Source organism: Mauremys reevesii, linkage group 11 (genome assembly GCF_016161935.1).
Source record: "Mauremys reevesii isolate NIE-2019 linkage group 11, ASM1616193v1, whole genome shotgun sequence".
Lineage (NCBI taxonomy): Eukaryota > Metazoa > Chordata > Testudines > Geoemydidae > Mauremys > Mauremys reevesii.
The window spans coordinates 45,282,716-45,299,229 of NC_052633.1; the positions used below are offsets into that span (position 1 = coordinate 45,282,716).

Below are 16,514 nucleotides of genomic sequence, written 5' to 3' on the forward strand. Positions count from 1 at the left end.
GATACATACTGACAGCCTTGTATTAAACAGACATGGGCCCAGATCTTCATATCAATGGGAATTAGGTGCCTAAATACTTTTGAAGAGCTAAGCCATAAAGCCAAACTACCCTTTCATCTCAAAACATGGGTGAGGCACATTGGCTTTGAATATTGTATTGCTTTGCTATCCTTGCAGTCCCACGGCTGGTTCTCCTGTTCCATGGATAACCAAAGGCAGAGCTGTGACCTGGAACTAAATTTATTTCAGTGGAGAATCCTGCTTAACAATGAATGCCATAGCATGGCCCATCAAAATTAAATTTTGACTATTTATATGAGGGCTGTTACATCATTTCATATTTTGACACATAATTATAGAAAAAAAATCCCAAGTATTTCAATGTTATTTATTATATGATGGGAGCTCATATGACACTGCAGTAGCTCAACAATGCTGTGTTTCCACTAAACCAAAACAATAAAAGCCAATAAAAGTGCATTCCTAATTGGTGAGTTAGTTAAATATACATGAATCTTAGTATTATTGAAATACGCCCTGATCCTGACAATACTTAGGCATGTGACTGCCCAGTGATGGAGCCAAGTTTTGCAACCAGGGGGAAATGGATCATTGGATGCGGATTGCAGAGCAAGTCCAGGGGCTGGACCTGGCTCCCCTCTTGGGTGTTGTGACATGGTGCCCAGGGTTACAGCACCATTCAGGTTTGGCCCTGCCACCCCCTCTGCCATATGGAGAGTTTAGCAGGCCAAATTTGAATGAATGGCATGTGATTTAGCACACGGGGTCACAGCACCATGCAATCCCATGCACCATGTCCTGCGGGTCAGGAGCCACAGCTGCCATGTGAGTGTAGGTCAGGCTCACTTTCCAGCCCTGGGTGAAAATTTGTATCGTAAACCTCCTTTTGTCAGTGGCATATGTTGAAAAGGTTCCACACATACATCTAAAGGCCATCCCTGTATTAGCTCTGCCAACTGAAACTGTAATTATGCTTAAAAATAATCACTGATTATTTCTTATTTCAATTTTAAGAAATAATTGCATGTTAATGTGATATTATAGTTAAGATTTTACACGGAGGTGAAAAAAATTCCGACTGCTATTCCAATGATAGTATTCTCCTTTCTTATAAATATAATCCATATTATATATACGGATGTTTTAACTGTGTGAATGGAAAATATTACCTATACACAATAACAAAGCTCTAGACAGTCAAGCTATTTCAGCAGGTTAAGAAAGATTCAGCTGATCGTACACTGATATAACCAGTATTATATTAATGTATTCTCATATGTTATCATATATTCAAATAAATACACATTGTAATAATTGAAATTAATGCAAGTACATTTATTTTAATGTGTGGCTGTCTAGATATACGTATATATTTAGATAGCTTAACAGAATGGGGTACTGAATACATGCAGTCTCCTATTTTCCATCTGTTTACAGCTGCTTTATTCCTTAGCCATTTTTTATACCCTTAGCAAGACACACATTCCACTTTGGAGACCACATTTATAACGAGTTTCATCTTTTAAAATGAAAGTTTGTGTCAACTGAGCACAAAAATATCTCCATGCGAAATCTCTTCTCCTTTTTTCCATGCACATGCACTCTGATTTTTTCCCTTACCCTGATCATTCAAAAACAGTCAAACATAATTTGAGAAGACTTGCCAAAAATAACCACCTTTGGGCCAGTAACAAACAAAATAAATTAAAGCTTGTAATTTGGGGGGGAATGTAAAAGCTCCTGACAGTTCGAAGGGAGAATAAAGGCTTTTCTTAACCATAATTTTAGCCTCGCTGTTGCGCGACGCTATAATGAAGGTTATGCAAGTTAAGTCTCTCATCATCAGACTTATTCAAACTCAGGTCTGCCAGTTTGAGGCGGGGGGAGGGCATCACTGGTCACCAGAGCTCCCCATGGGGGTGGGGAGAATGAAGTCTAGTCACAGAAAATTAAGAGGAACATGTCCCACGTTACGCCTATTATCCCAATCTGTTGTTCTTCTAGCTCCGTGAGTTTGCACTGTTCTTTTTGGACAAGTAATACAAGATTTGTGTCTTCTAAGGACCTTTCAGTCTACTTTAGACATAACACATCAAGTGGTGACTAAAGAAGGTAAGAGTGGGTTTATGACAAGGATCAGGACTACTGCAGCAAACAATGAAGAGGCATGAATTTGGTTATGAACATAACTCTTGCATGATTCACTGGACCGAAATGGCCAGAGAAACTTAAAAAGTTGCCAAAGACATCTTTTACCTCTGATCAACCTCCTCACCAGTCTGCTTCCTCATGCCATCAGTCAAAATCCTCCCATCCGTATCACTATTCTATTACTCACATTATCCACAAGCCTCTCTTTCCTCTAGCATTCAAAAAAACAACATAAGCAAAAATTTCAACCAGTAATTAAAAGCTCTGTTTAAAATATGCAATATGTCATCAAGTATGCATAGCATAATTTTGCAGAATCTGCTACAGAGTAAATCATTGTCTTGTATTTGATGCGGTATTAACGTGAAATATAAGTGAATGCAGGAAATATTACCAATAAAATAATTTGTACATAGTCTTCTATATTTCATTCTACTTCTTCTGTATTATCTATTTCTGAGGAAATGTTAGTCTGTCATTTTGATAAAGCGAAAGGAGAGCAACTGCATTTATTATTATTTTTATACAGGAGCATTAAAATAAAACCCCTCTTGCCTGGAATATTAACACAAATAAAATTTAATGTCAAATTCATGCAATTAGTTACTAGTCTAAGAAATTCAGGCAAGGGGTTTTGCTTCAGACAAACTGAAAAAAACACAGCAAGTACATCATCGTAAACACACACTAGGGCAAAAACTGTATGCTTGCTATTTTTAGGTGAATACAAATATTTAATGTCAATTAGCCTATGCTTGATATACACACTCACACACCTGTAATATTATTTAAAAGATTGGTTTACCTACCTACGGAACGTAGTAAGCCTTTTCTATTTCAGTGGAACTTTTGATCTCAAATCTCCTGTAGAAATAATTGTGGAATTACACTATTAACCAGTTATGTACAGTAAAGCCTGTTTATGCAATCTCTCTACCCCAAGATGTAGATCAATCCTCAGACATTATTCATTTACTCAGTAGCCCGCTAGATTATCCGAACATGTTAATGTCCCTCAAATCATTCCGATAAGCGAGCTGGTGCTGTGTACAAAATTATTGTATATTTTTTAGGCAGAAGCTGCAGTTTATATTTCTGGTTAAGCGAAAAGGAGATCGAGGGTTTACTGTGATCTTTAATTCGCTTTTGTTTAGTGCGACAGTGGGACAATTACGTTAAAAATTAACCCACTATAATAACTGGTTTGGCTGATGGGCAATACCTGGAATTATTTCCGACAGTACTGTTAAAATATAGCTGTGTTGTTGCTGTGTCGGGGGCGGAGGGGAAGGGGGCATGAAATTCCACCCTTCCTTATAGTAACATAGTCACTTACAGCATTCTTGCGAAATGGTTTGGTGGTTACCCATTGTAAATTCTGGGCAGATTTTCAAAGGAAGGTCTGTGTCATGACCGAAAATCTGGTATTGGCGCAGGCAAGTGCCCCGGTAGGCACTTTACTGACGACGAGCACAAGAAACACCTGATTTCGTGAGCAAATTTGTATGCACATGAATCAGGCTCTTCCAAGCATGCCCGGCTGCGTGCACCCGCTTTAGCAACCCTGCCCATTGGAACGCAGACGGCATGGCTGGGAGACTCACGCCTCTCTTTTAGCATTAGACGGCGAGCGCCTTGGGGTCGGGTGGGGGATTTGTTTATGCAGCTGTCCTCTAGATTGCTGCATTTTTTTTAATTTTTAAACGCATCCTCACTATTTGAAATAAGACTGAGATTGGAGGTTTAAGGCAAAATCTATCAAAACAGCCTATTGAACACCTATGCTAGTGTTCAGCCATTGGGCTGCAGTTCTGTTTCTCAGTTTGTGCCGCACTTGCCTTGAATCCCAGAGGCCGGATTAATCTTTAGAAAAGAATAGGCTGTTCTCCACCGGCTATGGCTTTAATAGATCTGCTTTTTTATACAATGCTCAAGACTCTGAACTCTTCCCACGTGGAGGTCAATGGCTGCATTTCGGGTTACAGTTAGAAGAGCCGCTGGATTTGATATTCGAGTGGAGACTGAAGGGGGGCATAGGTAACTAGCGCGTGCCTGAACATTTACCTCACAGCCAAAGGCAGTGAGAGATTAAAAGAAATTAAACCACTCCATTGCCTCAGATCTGTCTGTCGGACGGCAACACTTCAACAGCAAAAGCCAGACAGTAACGCGAGTCATCCTCACCCCAGTTTCCCGCCTCTACTCTCTTCCCAGACTACTTCTGCCCCCCGGCGCAGGAGCGGATACGGAGCTGTGCGGCTCCTCCAGGGAGCAGGTGCTGGGACGTGGTGCGGACACGCAGCCGCTGCCTACCCCTCCGGCTCTCCCACACTCATTGGCAATGCGGCTCCACACGTCTGACCCGCCGCTTTGTAACACGCTCCCCGTGCAGGGTGGTGGAAGGTCGCTGGCTAACGAAAGGCAAATAGGTGCGGAGGTTCCTCGCGCTCATTCCGCCCGTGCCGCAGAGAACGCGGCCTCAGTCCCTGCACCGGCACAGTCCCGCCTAACGCCGCCCCGCCACAGGGGTTACCAGACACGCCTGGAGTCTAACAAGCAGCACCTGGGCTGCAGAGCACGTCTTGTCTCCGCTTTCCTCGGGGCTCGTTCCCCTCTGCCACTGAGCAGAGAGGACAGCGGACCCAGTGCCCGCACAGCCGGCCCCGTTCCCCGAGAAGTTGTGTGGCAACCAGGTCGTGTTTCTATGCAGTCAAACAGCGGCCTTCGGGTGGAAAGGGGCTGGAGCTGGAGCTGATGCCACCGAGCACCCCCTAGTACACATGGAGCTCGCCGAAAGATGGCATTTGGAGCACAGACTACACACACGGCCCACAATAACCTGCCATTTGGAACCATTAGTGTTGTTTAAAGTCCCTTTTTCTTAATATAAAAACAGGAAAAAATACTGTCATTTGTGGTAGACAAAATAAGGCTCAGCACAGAGCTGCCTAGTGGTGACTAGTGGTACAGACAACAGCCTCCGGGTGATGCTGTGGCTGGGTCTCTATAGATTACTTTCGATTTTTCTCTGCATTTCCTTAAACTTTTCTTTTAACCCTTCCTCAACATTTAAGCCACTGGGACAGAAACGTGGCGCTATTAAAGGTGGCTAAAGAAAGCACGTTTCCAGCCGACGTGCATTGGCTCTGCACACCTGCAGCACTGAGCAATGAGATGCAGCTACCTGCAGCGAGCAGGAAAGGATTTTCGGCACCGTCCCAGGGCTAGAAAGATGCTCGTTCTCGCTGTGATGAAAGCGGGGGGCGGGGGTATGTTTACGTTTTCTCTTCAGGGTGCAGCCCCTCCGATCTCCACGGAGGGAACCACCCCGGCGCGGAGCTCGCACAGCCCACACGCCTCACAAAAACACCAGAGGATACAAAGCTACTTAGTCCCCAACTCCCATCGCTACCAGAAACTGGGCAAAGAGAGTGGAGGGAAGCCTAACCCAGCACACAATGCAGGCTCAGAAATGCGTCTGGCGTCCTGCTCCAAAGCTCCAGCCAATGCTAACGAACTCAGCCTTTAAAGCGAGTGGCACCTCCTGGGCTCGCATTTCCAATAAGCTCACCTCAGGGGACACTGTGTCACACCATTGCTATAGCCACAGCTTCTGTCCCGTAAGCGCTCAGCCCCTACTCCGCACACAAACGTAAGACAAGGCTGAGTTTCGCAAAATGCTTTTTACGTGTAGAGAATTGTTTAGGTATAAACCTCTCAACTCCGAGGAGACTTCAACCCCCTCTCCCTTTTTCTCGTGCAGACCTCAAGTCAATACACTGGTCAGGTGGTAGGAAAGGAGAAAGCATTCCATTCCCTCTGCCCCCCCACCCCCGGGGAAAGCAGAAATGCAAACCTGGAACTACACAACACTATAGGACAGGAAAACAATAGAATCACCGCATGTTTTTAACCTAGCACTCGAAACCCATGAAAAGGTTATAAAGTGAGCTGCCATTAGTATCCAGGGGATTTCTTCCCCCTAGTCCATTTAGAGCATTTCAACGGCATCTTTGTAAAACGTAAACTGCTTTCAAACACCACGTTACCGTTTTGCCAGGTTTATTTTACTTGTTATACACAGACAATACAAACGGGCAAAAAACAAAACATCTCAATGGAGCTTGCACTTGTATAAATCATTCAGTTCCACACACATAACAGAACAAATATAAAAATCACAACATTAGATTTACAGAGGAGCCAAAAATATACACACGTTTATGACCCTGAATTTCTATTAGGAAAAATGTCCCCGTCGGCTGGAATCTTGGCTGACTATTTCGCCTGATGCATATTTCACTTGATTTTTTTTCCTTATAAAAATGCTTTAATTGTATAGATTTACTACTCAGAATTCAAAGACTTACTATTCTACTTCCACGGGGGAGAGCTTGGGGGTTATTAATGCTCCTTCTCAAACGTAACGAGACGTAGAGGATGATCGATCACTCTTACTCGCAGTACTTACTGTATCCCCCAGAAAGTTAGATTCAGTTATCTACTTTATGAAAAAGTCAATTCCAAAACTAAATGCAGTAAAATATACAACTCACAACTCATCTTCACTGGACTACACTATGATTACCAACAATTCAGTCGTCTATATCGTTTGTAGGTTATTCATTACAACGATTTACAGAAATATAAATAAAGGGGGAGAAACTGCAAAGAAATTTGGGAACTGTTTGTCAGCATATTTGGCACCTGCACAGGCCAGTAATGGACTTGGCACTTGGAGGGGTCGGAGGAACAAATAGGGCAAAAATAATGTTGCAGTCGAGCTACTCCTCTTTAAGAAAAAAAAATTACAGATGCAGTTACTTCGCTGTTTGAAGGCGTCCCGCTACTTAATCGACTTTCCAACTAGATAGATTTCTATTCTTTTGAGGGGCAAGCACAGATCCTCCTTAGCTGTGTCAGCCCAGGGCACAGAGTAATTTATTCCATGCGAGGGATTGCAAGGAAGTGTGAAACCCATTATTCAGTGCTATTTCTATGGGACATTTTGTGTTTCCAGAGGTATTTAGAACAGAGAGTGAACTTTGGGGGTTGGGAAAGGAGAAATCGAGAAAGTTAAACATGATCTAGTTTTGGGACTTCACAATGGGAACAAAAAAGTATAGGCATTCGTTACAATAAATTAAACACTATGTACAGGCGTTTCACAGGCTTTGTTCCACTAAAATTACTAACATCCCCAACTATCCATCCATGGAAAAGGAAGGAAGCGCTGTATGGTTCTGAGAGTCAATCATCCTGCTCATCAATGGGGTTAGGAGAATTAGAAGGAGATTCAACGGCAGATTTGCTGCTTTCCTATATCAGCGCCAGCACCGGGTGCCAAAGAATGTCAAGATCTCCTAAAGGGGTTGTAGGGTTTCTTTACACTTGAGAAAGGGAAACAGGGAGCGAGGATTACAGCTAAAACTCTTTCACGGGGGAAATAAAAAGATACAGCTCAAGTTGGGATCAGTGCGCTAACTGCTGAGACGTTGTTGTGCAAAAGGACTGTTGTGTTCACTTGAGATCGTGGCGGTGTGAGACCGACTACAGAGCGAAGCACGGGGACTGGGCAGAGTCTAGCTGTGGGAGTAGAAGCCATAGTAGCCGATGTCCTTGGCGCAGTTCTTTTCACAGTCCCTTTGGGTCAGCACTTCGCTCTTGAGGGGAGAGGAGCTCTCCGACACCGGGGTGTCAGAGGGCGAGATCCGCCTCCTCTTGGCCTGCTCGTAAATCCCAGAATCGGTGGAATCAATGGATTTAATGGACGAGGGGGTCTCGATCCAGCTGGAGTCAGACAAGTCTTTGGGCTTGGAGTCCTCAGCGCCCGGCAAGGGGGATCTCTCGGTGACCAGGCTATCCGCCTCCTCCCCTAGGTAAGGGTTGCTGGTGGCCATCCGGGCAGCGGCTGCACTGTTGGGCCAGCAGGAGAGCATGGAGCTGGATTTGCTGCAGTACTGCGGGGGGCTGCGCGCCCCCCATCCCGAAGGGTCAGTGTAGTAGCCCAGCGGCCGCCCAGTGCAACCAGCCGCCTGCAGGGGCAGCGCCTTGACCCCGGCCGCTGCATAGGACAGCAGGGTGGCGGCATTGCCAGCAAAGTCAGTGGCCGTGTCGTAAGCGGAGGCCGCGAAATCTAAGCGGTTGTTGGCCGGGGTGACAAACCAGCGCTGCGGAGACGGGGCCCCGGGGTCCTCGGCTTGCTGTGGAGAGAGCAGCCCGTTGGTGTGCGGCACGCTGCGGTCGCTGCCTGGTCCCGGGCCAGCGCCAGCGCCGGGGTGGAAGCGGGACTTGGCGTAGTTACTCACGAACTGGTCCTGCAGGAAGGAGCCCGCCATGGCGTAGCGGGCCCCGGGCACGATCTGCGAGCGGGGAGAGTCATTGGGGGAAGGCGTGAGCCGGTCCATGTCGCAGCCCGTGTAGATCCTGCCAAAGAGAAGGGCAGAGTTCTGGGTGTCCTGAGCCAGAGCCGGGCGCAGGCAGGCACCCTGCATGGATCTCTGGGTCCCCTGGAGCCAACGGGAGTTTTGTCATTGACTTCAGTGGGGCCAGGATTTCACCCAGTGCACTCCCTGGCAAGAAAACCCAGTTTCACAACTGCTCGGCAAGCAGTGACCGGAGTGGAGAGAATGCCGTTCGGACTTCACAGAAATACCCCGAAAATTCATTACCCAGAAACACAATAGTTTAGCACAGGTGCAGAAGCGGGACCATTCAGTGATTTAAAGAAACCAGTTGACCAGATTGACGTGACAACCTGAAACATACCAGGCAGATATCCCTACAGTTCTGGTTCATCTTTATATTGAATACTGCGGAGGCTATTTGAGGCCAGAACGGTTTTTTTAAAATCAGATTATTTTACACACACCATCCGCAAAGTGGATCTAACATTTTTTTTTTTAAATAGGCAAGTACAAACTGAAAACGAGTTTGCTCTGTATAGATTTAGTAGGGGCGTAATTTAAAGGCTGAAGTTTCTTGTTTTTATTTATTTGAAATCCACAAGTCAGCTAACATCCTACCATCTTTCATGGTACTTTGGGAAATCCTGCATTGTGGAAAACTGACCAATCCCACAATATGCGCAACAGGTAACCTGGTCCATTTGTAGCAAACAGCGTGAATGGCAGACTGAAAAATTATTTCTGCGGTTTGACACTTACTGTTCAGAGTCACAAACCAACTATCCAGATTTTATTTAATTTAAATTTAACTAATCTTCAAACACCTACTGAAGGAATTTTAAAAGCAGATGCGCCCATTTTTTTTTCAATATAGCCTATATATAATCGTTCAATCTTGGACTGCAATTTGTGTTTATAAAACCGTTAATGGATGAATAGTTAGCGTGTGCGTTTCATTCAGGCTAAAACTGTGCTTTAATTAACCCTCCACGCCTCCTGAAATTACTTATCCAGAACACAGTTGGCCCTTAAACAAATACGATGTGCTAGACAGCATTTAAGCTCCTTTTAAAGTGACATACACGTCTTTATAATTTAAAAGAAGAGAAAGCAGAGACATTTTGTGGTTGGAGAAGTCCAGAAGGTTTTTCATCGATACTCTACCCTATGTATAGAAAAGTCTTATTTAAGTTACAAAGACCATGTAGTCTCTGCACAGCACCAATGACCTATTTTGTATGCTCAAATACTCAGGTTACTTCTCCTTTGCGGCTCTTACCAAAATCGCCAGAACCCCTGTGTTTTCCCTCTGATCACTTGTTGCACATTCCATTTCATTTTTGGGAAGGGGAGTGAACCAGCGACAATTATATTTTCCAAACAAGAATAAATGTGTGTAAGATTTAACAGTCAGCTATTTTACATTTAAGCAGAGTGGTCACACTAGGAGCTTGATCCCAGATTTAGGCCCTGATTTAGAAAGCATTTAAGCACGTGCCTAGCTTTAAGTGTGTGCTTAAATCCCATTATCAATGGGGTTTAACTGATTTGCTAAATATGGATAGATTTACGCAACTGCTTAAAATTAAGAACATACTTCAGTGCTTATTCAATGTGGGCCTTACTTCGTGGCAAATCTCCTACTGACTTCAATGGGATCCGGAGAAGGCTTTATCTGGGGGGCTGTTTCCATTTCCTTAAAACACATATACGCTTCTCTTACTCAGAAGGAAAAAAGAAAAATGTTCCCCTTAAACACAGAGCCCAATCCTGGCAGGTGTTCAGCCCACTCTGTTCCCATTGAATAGGAGCTCAGGCAAAAATTAGGAGAGCAAGAACCCGTACGCTTTCCCATGATGTTTGAGTTCCCCACCTCCCACCGGGTCGCCCAGTAGCATTGGGTTAGGAGCCCTTCTCACTTGTTCTCTAGATGATCCCCCCTTCTAGACTCCAGTGCTAGAGCACTTTGTTGATTTTATTGCTTTATAGTCACAGCAATGGGAGGTGGGTGTGGGATATCATTAGTCTTCATTTTTGTTTTTGCTCTATCTCCACTGTGTTGGGGGGGTAAAGGGAAGCAGAAGTACTCAGAAATAGCACCTTGGCTTGGGTACTGTTAGCTATTCTACCTATTACAAACCTTCTGCCACTGAGCAGTGTACATTGTGTCGTTAAGATTTTGGGCTTTTCCCACTGAATGCGGGAAAAGGAGCACGGGGCAAACTTCTAAAGTCAAGTTTGAAGTCCGCATCACAAACATCCCATCGGTCAAAGATTAGACCAGTATGTATGGCCAGTGATCTTGGATAAAAGCATAATGAACTCTATGTATATTTGCCTTCCACGAAGACATTTCTAGATAGATAGATAGATAGATAGATAGATAGATAGATAGATAGATAGATAGATAGATAGATAGGAATAGCAAAAACGCCAAAATGAAAACCAGAGTGAGAAACAGAAGACATTTCCTTTAAAACTGTCTGTCTAGTGTCCAGGATGATTTAAAGAGTCATTTATATTCAGTAGTTTAACTCTCATTCAAGAGGTCCTTAATTCATAGCCTACATACACAGCTTGAATAAACGGGAACTTGAAAATGGGTACAAAGTCATATGCCAGAAAGAACATCACAACTGCCAAAGTCACACGCAGCCTCAGATGCAGGCAGAGGGGGTGAGAAGAGCATCTGTCCCCAAACTGCGCAAGGTTGTATTGAATGGGCTAGCCAGCCTCTTCCAGCTAGCTCTTCGGCACAGAAGATTTGCCTCTTACTAACACAGGCGTACAAATTAATGCGAAAACCAAGAGTTTTCCATGAAAAATAAGGGAGACAGATGAATTTCATTCCTATTCAGTCACCCGAAATCCAGTCCCGAATTCAGGAGCCTGCATTCACTTTCTCTTCTCTGGGAGAACTTTTTTTTTAAAGCTTAATACTGAATATTTAAATGTTTAAATAATTAGAGAGATTTTTAATCCAACCCCCAATACTAAACCAAATAGAGTCTCTACCGGCCTATGTGGCCGCATCCGATAAGATGATTAATAAAAATACAATTTACTTACGTATCATAATTGTCTCGAAAGCCTTTTGCAAAAGGGTTGTGATCTATTTTCAATTGTGTAATCTGGGAAGGAAAATAGAGGAACAATGAGTATTTTCTCGTACCTATACATAATGAAAGCATGACAATGGGCAACATACAGGAGGCACATTTTTAAAGCAGGGCTGTTCGATCTTTTTTTCATTAGTTGCTCAAATTGCCGCTCTTCAAAACATAAAAACTAAGCTTAGCGTATTTATAAAGCTTTTAATTAGAGGAAAATTGATGGGTCTTACAATTACTGATCAAAATGTGAAATAATTTTGACAGTCTATTCTGAAAAGTAATTATTCACAATTAGTTTAAATTTAGGATAAGAAATGAATATTTCAAGTATTTTTATATAACATTTTAAGAGATTATTGTATCTGTGCTTGGTTTATCAATCGAAAACAGAATACACCGACTTTTAATGCATGCCATTTAAAGTGAGAGCAAAAAATGTCTATACATTAACAGGGATTTATTCTGATTAAAATGTACCATCACCCCCAACACAGTCAGCAGCATCAGTTACTCTTTGCAGTCTTGCTTAAAAATCACCTCAGATTAAATATGTGCTTTTCAACGTAACAGCTATTGACAAATATTATACTCTGGTTTTAATATAATAAATGCCAACCGGGTTTCCGCTTGGCCTCCTGAGAAGATGTTCACTGTGGAAACTGATGGTTATTGCGCCCCTGTGAAATATTCACTCTGTAGACCCCACGCCAGAGTTGCGTGTGTTCGTGAGACTAACTAGGGCAAATGCAAAGATACAGAAATCTGATCCACACATTTGCTCGTGTGGCGGATTTGGGGCTCACAATTCTTGACGGTTTCAGCGAAAGGTTCAGAATTGGAACTCCAAATATGTTATACATCTAGGTCCAGCCCGCACGGATCCTGCCGGGGGAATACAAAGGTGCCGGCTGGATTCAATCATCCCTTTGCCGCAGACACGCGCGCGCCAGCACTCTGCACGGCGTGTATCTGCTTCCCTCTTCCCGGGCACCTACGCGGAGCCCCCACGAGCCGGCCTCGGAAGCTCTAAAGCGCTGCTGGCCGGTTGAGGGTGAGGATGGCCGCGAGGGAAATACAGCGCCAAGCTCTTTACATCGGTGTTCTGATAGGCGGTGACGGCTATGAACTGAGTCTCCGGGAAGGTGAAAGTCTGCACTCTGCCCGGCTGGTTAGTATCCTCCGTCCCGTCTTCGTTCACCTCCACCACATGCAAACGGGGCTGGTACTTGTGCAAGGACTGCAAGACCACCATCTGTCAGGCAGAGAAAAGGGAGGGGGACAAAGGGGCAGAAAGGCTAAATTGGAGCGAGGAGAGGGAGAAAAAGACGGATATTTACTGGTATTTTTTCTTATTAAAGCGCTTGAATAAAAAGCCGTGGCCGAGCTGTCAGAGAGGATTACACTCAACAAAGAAGGCGAAATGCACCCCTAAGACACCACCTAGTCATCGCTCCCTTTTAGCAGGACAGCTACAGATTCACTCCACTTCAGAATGAATCCCCCCCAGCATAACCCAACTCTGATCAGGGTCTGGGTTTTGTTGCTGGGTTGTGCAGCATTTTTTTTTCTTCCTAGGAAGTCCTGTACCATTCTAACTCGTTAGGAATAGAAACTCGCACGTTTTACCCTAGCAGTATGGTTTACCTAAGAAAACAGGGATCTGATCTGAATTTTCAGGATTTTATTAGAAGCAACAAATAAGAGCGTGTGTGCGTTTCACTGACCTGCCCGTTGTTGTTTGATGCTCCTTTATTGTTTGTAAGTTTTAATTTCCCAAAAGAGATTTCCTGACGCATCCAGTGGGCTCCTGTGTTGGGGGAATCGGGGTGCATGTACACTCGGTTTCCTAAGGAAACAAATAAACACACCACGATTCTTACACACACACCCCTTCCTGCAACTGTAGCAGCACACACAGGGTTCCTGTGAATCCTATTAAACTTAGCAGCGCTTTACCGGCGATGCTTCCTTCGTTTTAACTGGGGAGGATTAAAATAGCATTTTCTGAACACCCTTCACTCCCCCCTCCCTCTTTTTATTTTTTTTAAAGCATCATTGGCCCATTCTCGTTTAAGAAGTCGCCTGAGCCAGTCCACAAAGGCTTTAATTAACCATTCTCACCTAAATATGTGTCGGGAAAAGTGTTAATTGGAAGAACTTGCCTTGTACATTGGTGTCCGCCTTGCCGCAAGGAACCCATTTGCCTCCTTGAAATCTCCAGTGGTTGGGATCGGCCAGAATTACATCCACAAAAATATTGTAATGAGCCGTGGGATCGAGACCAGAAATATTAAAACTTAGGAAAGGGAACATGCGCCTATTAATAGAAAACACACACAAAAAACCAACCAGTTTAGTGATAAGCCGAGAACCACAAATAACAAGGGGGAGAACTTAAAGGGCTGTATGAAAAGGGGATGAGGACAAAGGGAGGAGGGAGCCGCATTAGGGGTCCTCTCCGGAGGGACTGCTGGCCAGGTAGGGACCTGCACCCTATCGCTAGACACCTGGTACAAGCACATCACGAGCCCCCCTAGCAGCTGCCACCCAGGCGCCCCCTGTGACCTACCCCGTCCAGCTCCCCATTTTCACGTTGGACTTTGTGGGTTGCATTGTCAGTCACCCCGAATATTAAGCGCAGATCGCCCCCCTCAAAAGCCTCCGTAAGGAAGAGTTTGGAGTCCCAACCCCACCACCTAATGTCCAATCGCTCCATGCAGCAGCAGCAGCAAGTGCCGCTTACCTTCCTTGTTTGGTGATGATCATCTCTGTCTGGTGCCGGTGAAATTTCAGCCAGAGTGGCCTGTTGCACAGGTAGACCTGAGCTTTGCCGGGCACCAGCCCCGGCTGGGTGGAGGAGAACTGGTAGAAAGGCGTCCCTTGGTAGGAATGGCCATACTGCTGGGGATAAGGGTAGCCTGCCGTTGGGTAACCTTGTGGAGAAGAGTTGGACAGGAGGCTGTTGTAAGCTCCATTGGTGATCACAGGATGGTGAGCCATGTAGCGGCTTGGACTGGCGATGGAAAAGGCTGGGTGAGCGGGTCCATGCTGGCTGGGGTAAGGGAACATGGTACTAGGAGCAGCGGCAGCGGACTGGGGTTGGCTGGACTGAGAGAGCAGATAGCGATCTGCAGCAGATCCATCGAAACTGTGACGAAGCTCCGAGACCCCGTCCAAGACGGGAGAGAGTTTATTTCTCTGGACGTCCCCTGGTGTGTCCTTGGAGTCAGGAAAATTGTCTGTATCTGACTGATTCGTCATCCCCCTGGAAATTTTTTTCAGAGGTGAACTTCTCTCCAGGTTGTCAGTGGTCGAGATAATGGGATGATCATGCAAGGCAAGCTCAGATCCGCCTGCATGTGGGTAACTGCTGCTCACATTGAGAAATTTCTTGGAGAGCATGATAGAGGGAGAAAGACAATGCTCCAGCTGCATAGCTCTAGCACCAATATAATAACCCTTCAGTCTCGGGTTCTAAAGGGCTCCTCTTAACATAAACTAGACATCCTGGGACCCTCACGAGGCAAAAAGCACTTCTCCCACCAAATGCTTCCCCAACGTTTGATTTACTTTTTTTTTTCCCTGGGAGAAGAGATTGGCCAATTGACACTATGCAGCAATAAGGAAAGACTCACTTTTGATCTTGCTGCTTGTGGAGCGGATGAAACGGCTCCTGCCATTGGTTAACCGCTGACAGTAATTTAATTAGATAGACATTAATTAGGATAATCACCTGGCTCCTGGTCGCGACGATCATGGCAAATTGAAGGAGATGATTTTATTGTGGGATAGAAGGGAAGGGGGGGGACACTGTTTGCTATGAGTGCTCATTACCGTGTGACCTTTCGAGCTTTGTCACTACGGATAGAAAAAAAAAATCAAAGACCTGCGATTTCCTAATTTTTTCACCCTTTTTGTGAAGAAGGAAAGAGATAAGATTCTGGAGACTTTTGGGTTCAGAATGAGCGCAGGTGTCAGCATTCACTCTGAGTGTAACGATTTCAGTGTGCAGAGCATACAAACCGCAAACTGGAGGCCCTAGCTCACCTTAGAAGTTCCAGAATTTGGCTTCCCGGCTAATATGAAACGCACAATAACGGGACGCAGTCCTTTATAAGACATACTCCCCCATCCTCCAGTGTAACCCCCTCCCCCCAAAGGCAAATGCTGCGTTGGGAAAATAAAACACCCATAAAACTCAGTTCAGGCAGCATACGTACACAGGAACAATGTATCGTCTCTTCTGAGTTTTGAAATAATTATAAGCTGTACAGCTGAAGTGCCCTAATGTATTTGCAGTCATGTTTACTGATTCTCCAGTAAATAAATATTTGATCTGTGTGCTGTAATGCGGGAGATTATCAGAAAAGCATGGCACAAGGCATCCATCTCTCCATCTAGCTCCAGCTTCCCTTCCACTTGACGTGTGTTTTCTTTCAGTGACTGAATCACACAGGCAGTGAGTGCTAGGAGGGAGATATCTTTTGTAATAGATTTGTCAGAAGCAGTTAGCTCGATTCATAGAAATAAATTAACGTGTTGCTAGAGCTCCTGTCAGGGAAAAGATTTAGGGCGGGGGGGGGAGGATCCCAAATAATGATTTCATTAAACTAGGGAAGAGCTAGACACCCACGTTGACAGGCGCGATTTTCACAGTGTAACAGGCCCTGTTAGGCGGGGAGTGCTGAAGGTTCCGTGGATAATCCAGGTGGAACAGTGTGTGCGGGGCATCCTCTCCTGTCTTCCCGGGCATCAGGGAGGCGGAGGCTTCCCCCATTGCCCCGAGCTCGCTGCTCCTACCTCAGGGCGCGCCCCGCGTGAG

The 16,514-nt window shown here is 45.0% G+C and overlaps 1 protein-coding gene across 7 annotated transcripts in view; it reads right to left on the minus strand.

Moving 5' to 3' along the window:
* TBR1 (T-box brain transcription factor 1) overlaps window positions 1-15,354 on the minus strand; it is a 153,831-nt gene extending 138,477 nt beyond the window's left edge. For 5 of the 7 annotated variants that reach the window (XR_005586129.1, XR_005586127.1, XR_005586128.1 and 2 more), the window contains exons 1-5: window positions 14,436-15,354; window positions 13,855-14,009; window positions 13,417-13,538; window positions 12,786-12,944; window positions 11,649-11,710 (exon numbers count right to left, since the gene is read on the minus strand). Coding sequence is in view for 4 of the 7 variants with exons in the window: in XM_039494285.1 (XP_039350219.1) it covers window positions 11,649-11,710; window positions 12,786-12,944; window positions 13,417-13,538; window positions 13,855-14,009; window positions 14,436-15,127 (1,190 nt within the window). In the remaining 3 variants the exon portion in view is untranslated. Of the gene's footprint in view, window positions 1-6,233; window positions 8,599-11,648; window positions 11,711-12,785; window positions 12,945-13,416; window positions 13,539-13,854; window positions 14,010-14,435 lie in introns of those variants that run through there. The other 2 variants (XM_039494283.1, XM_039494281.1) reach the window with 2 other exon arrangements.
* Between the last annotated feature and the right edge of the window lie 1,160 nt (window positions 15,355-16,514).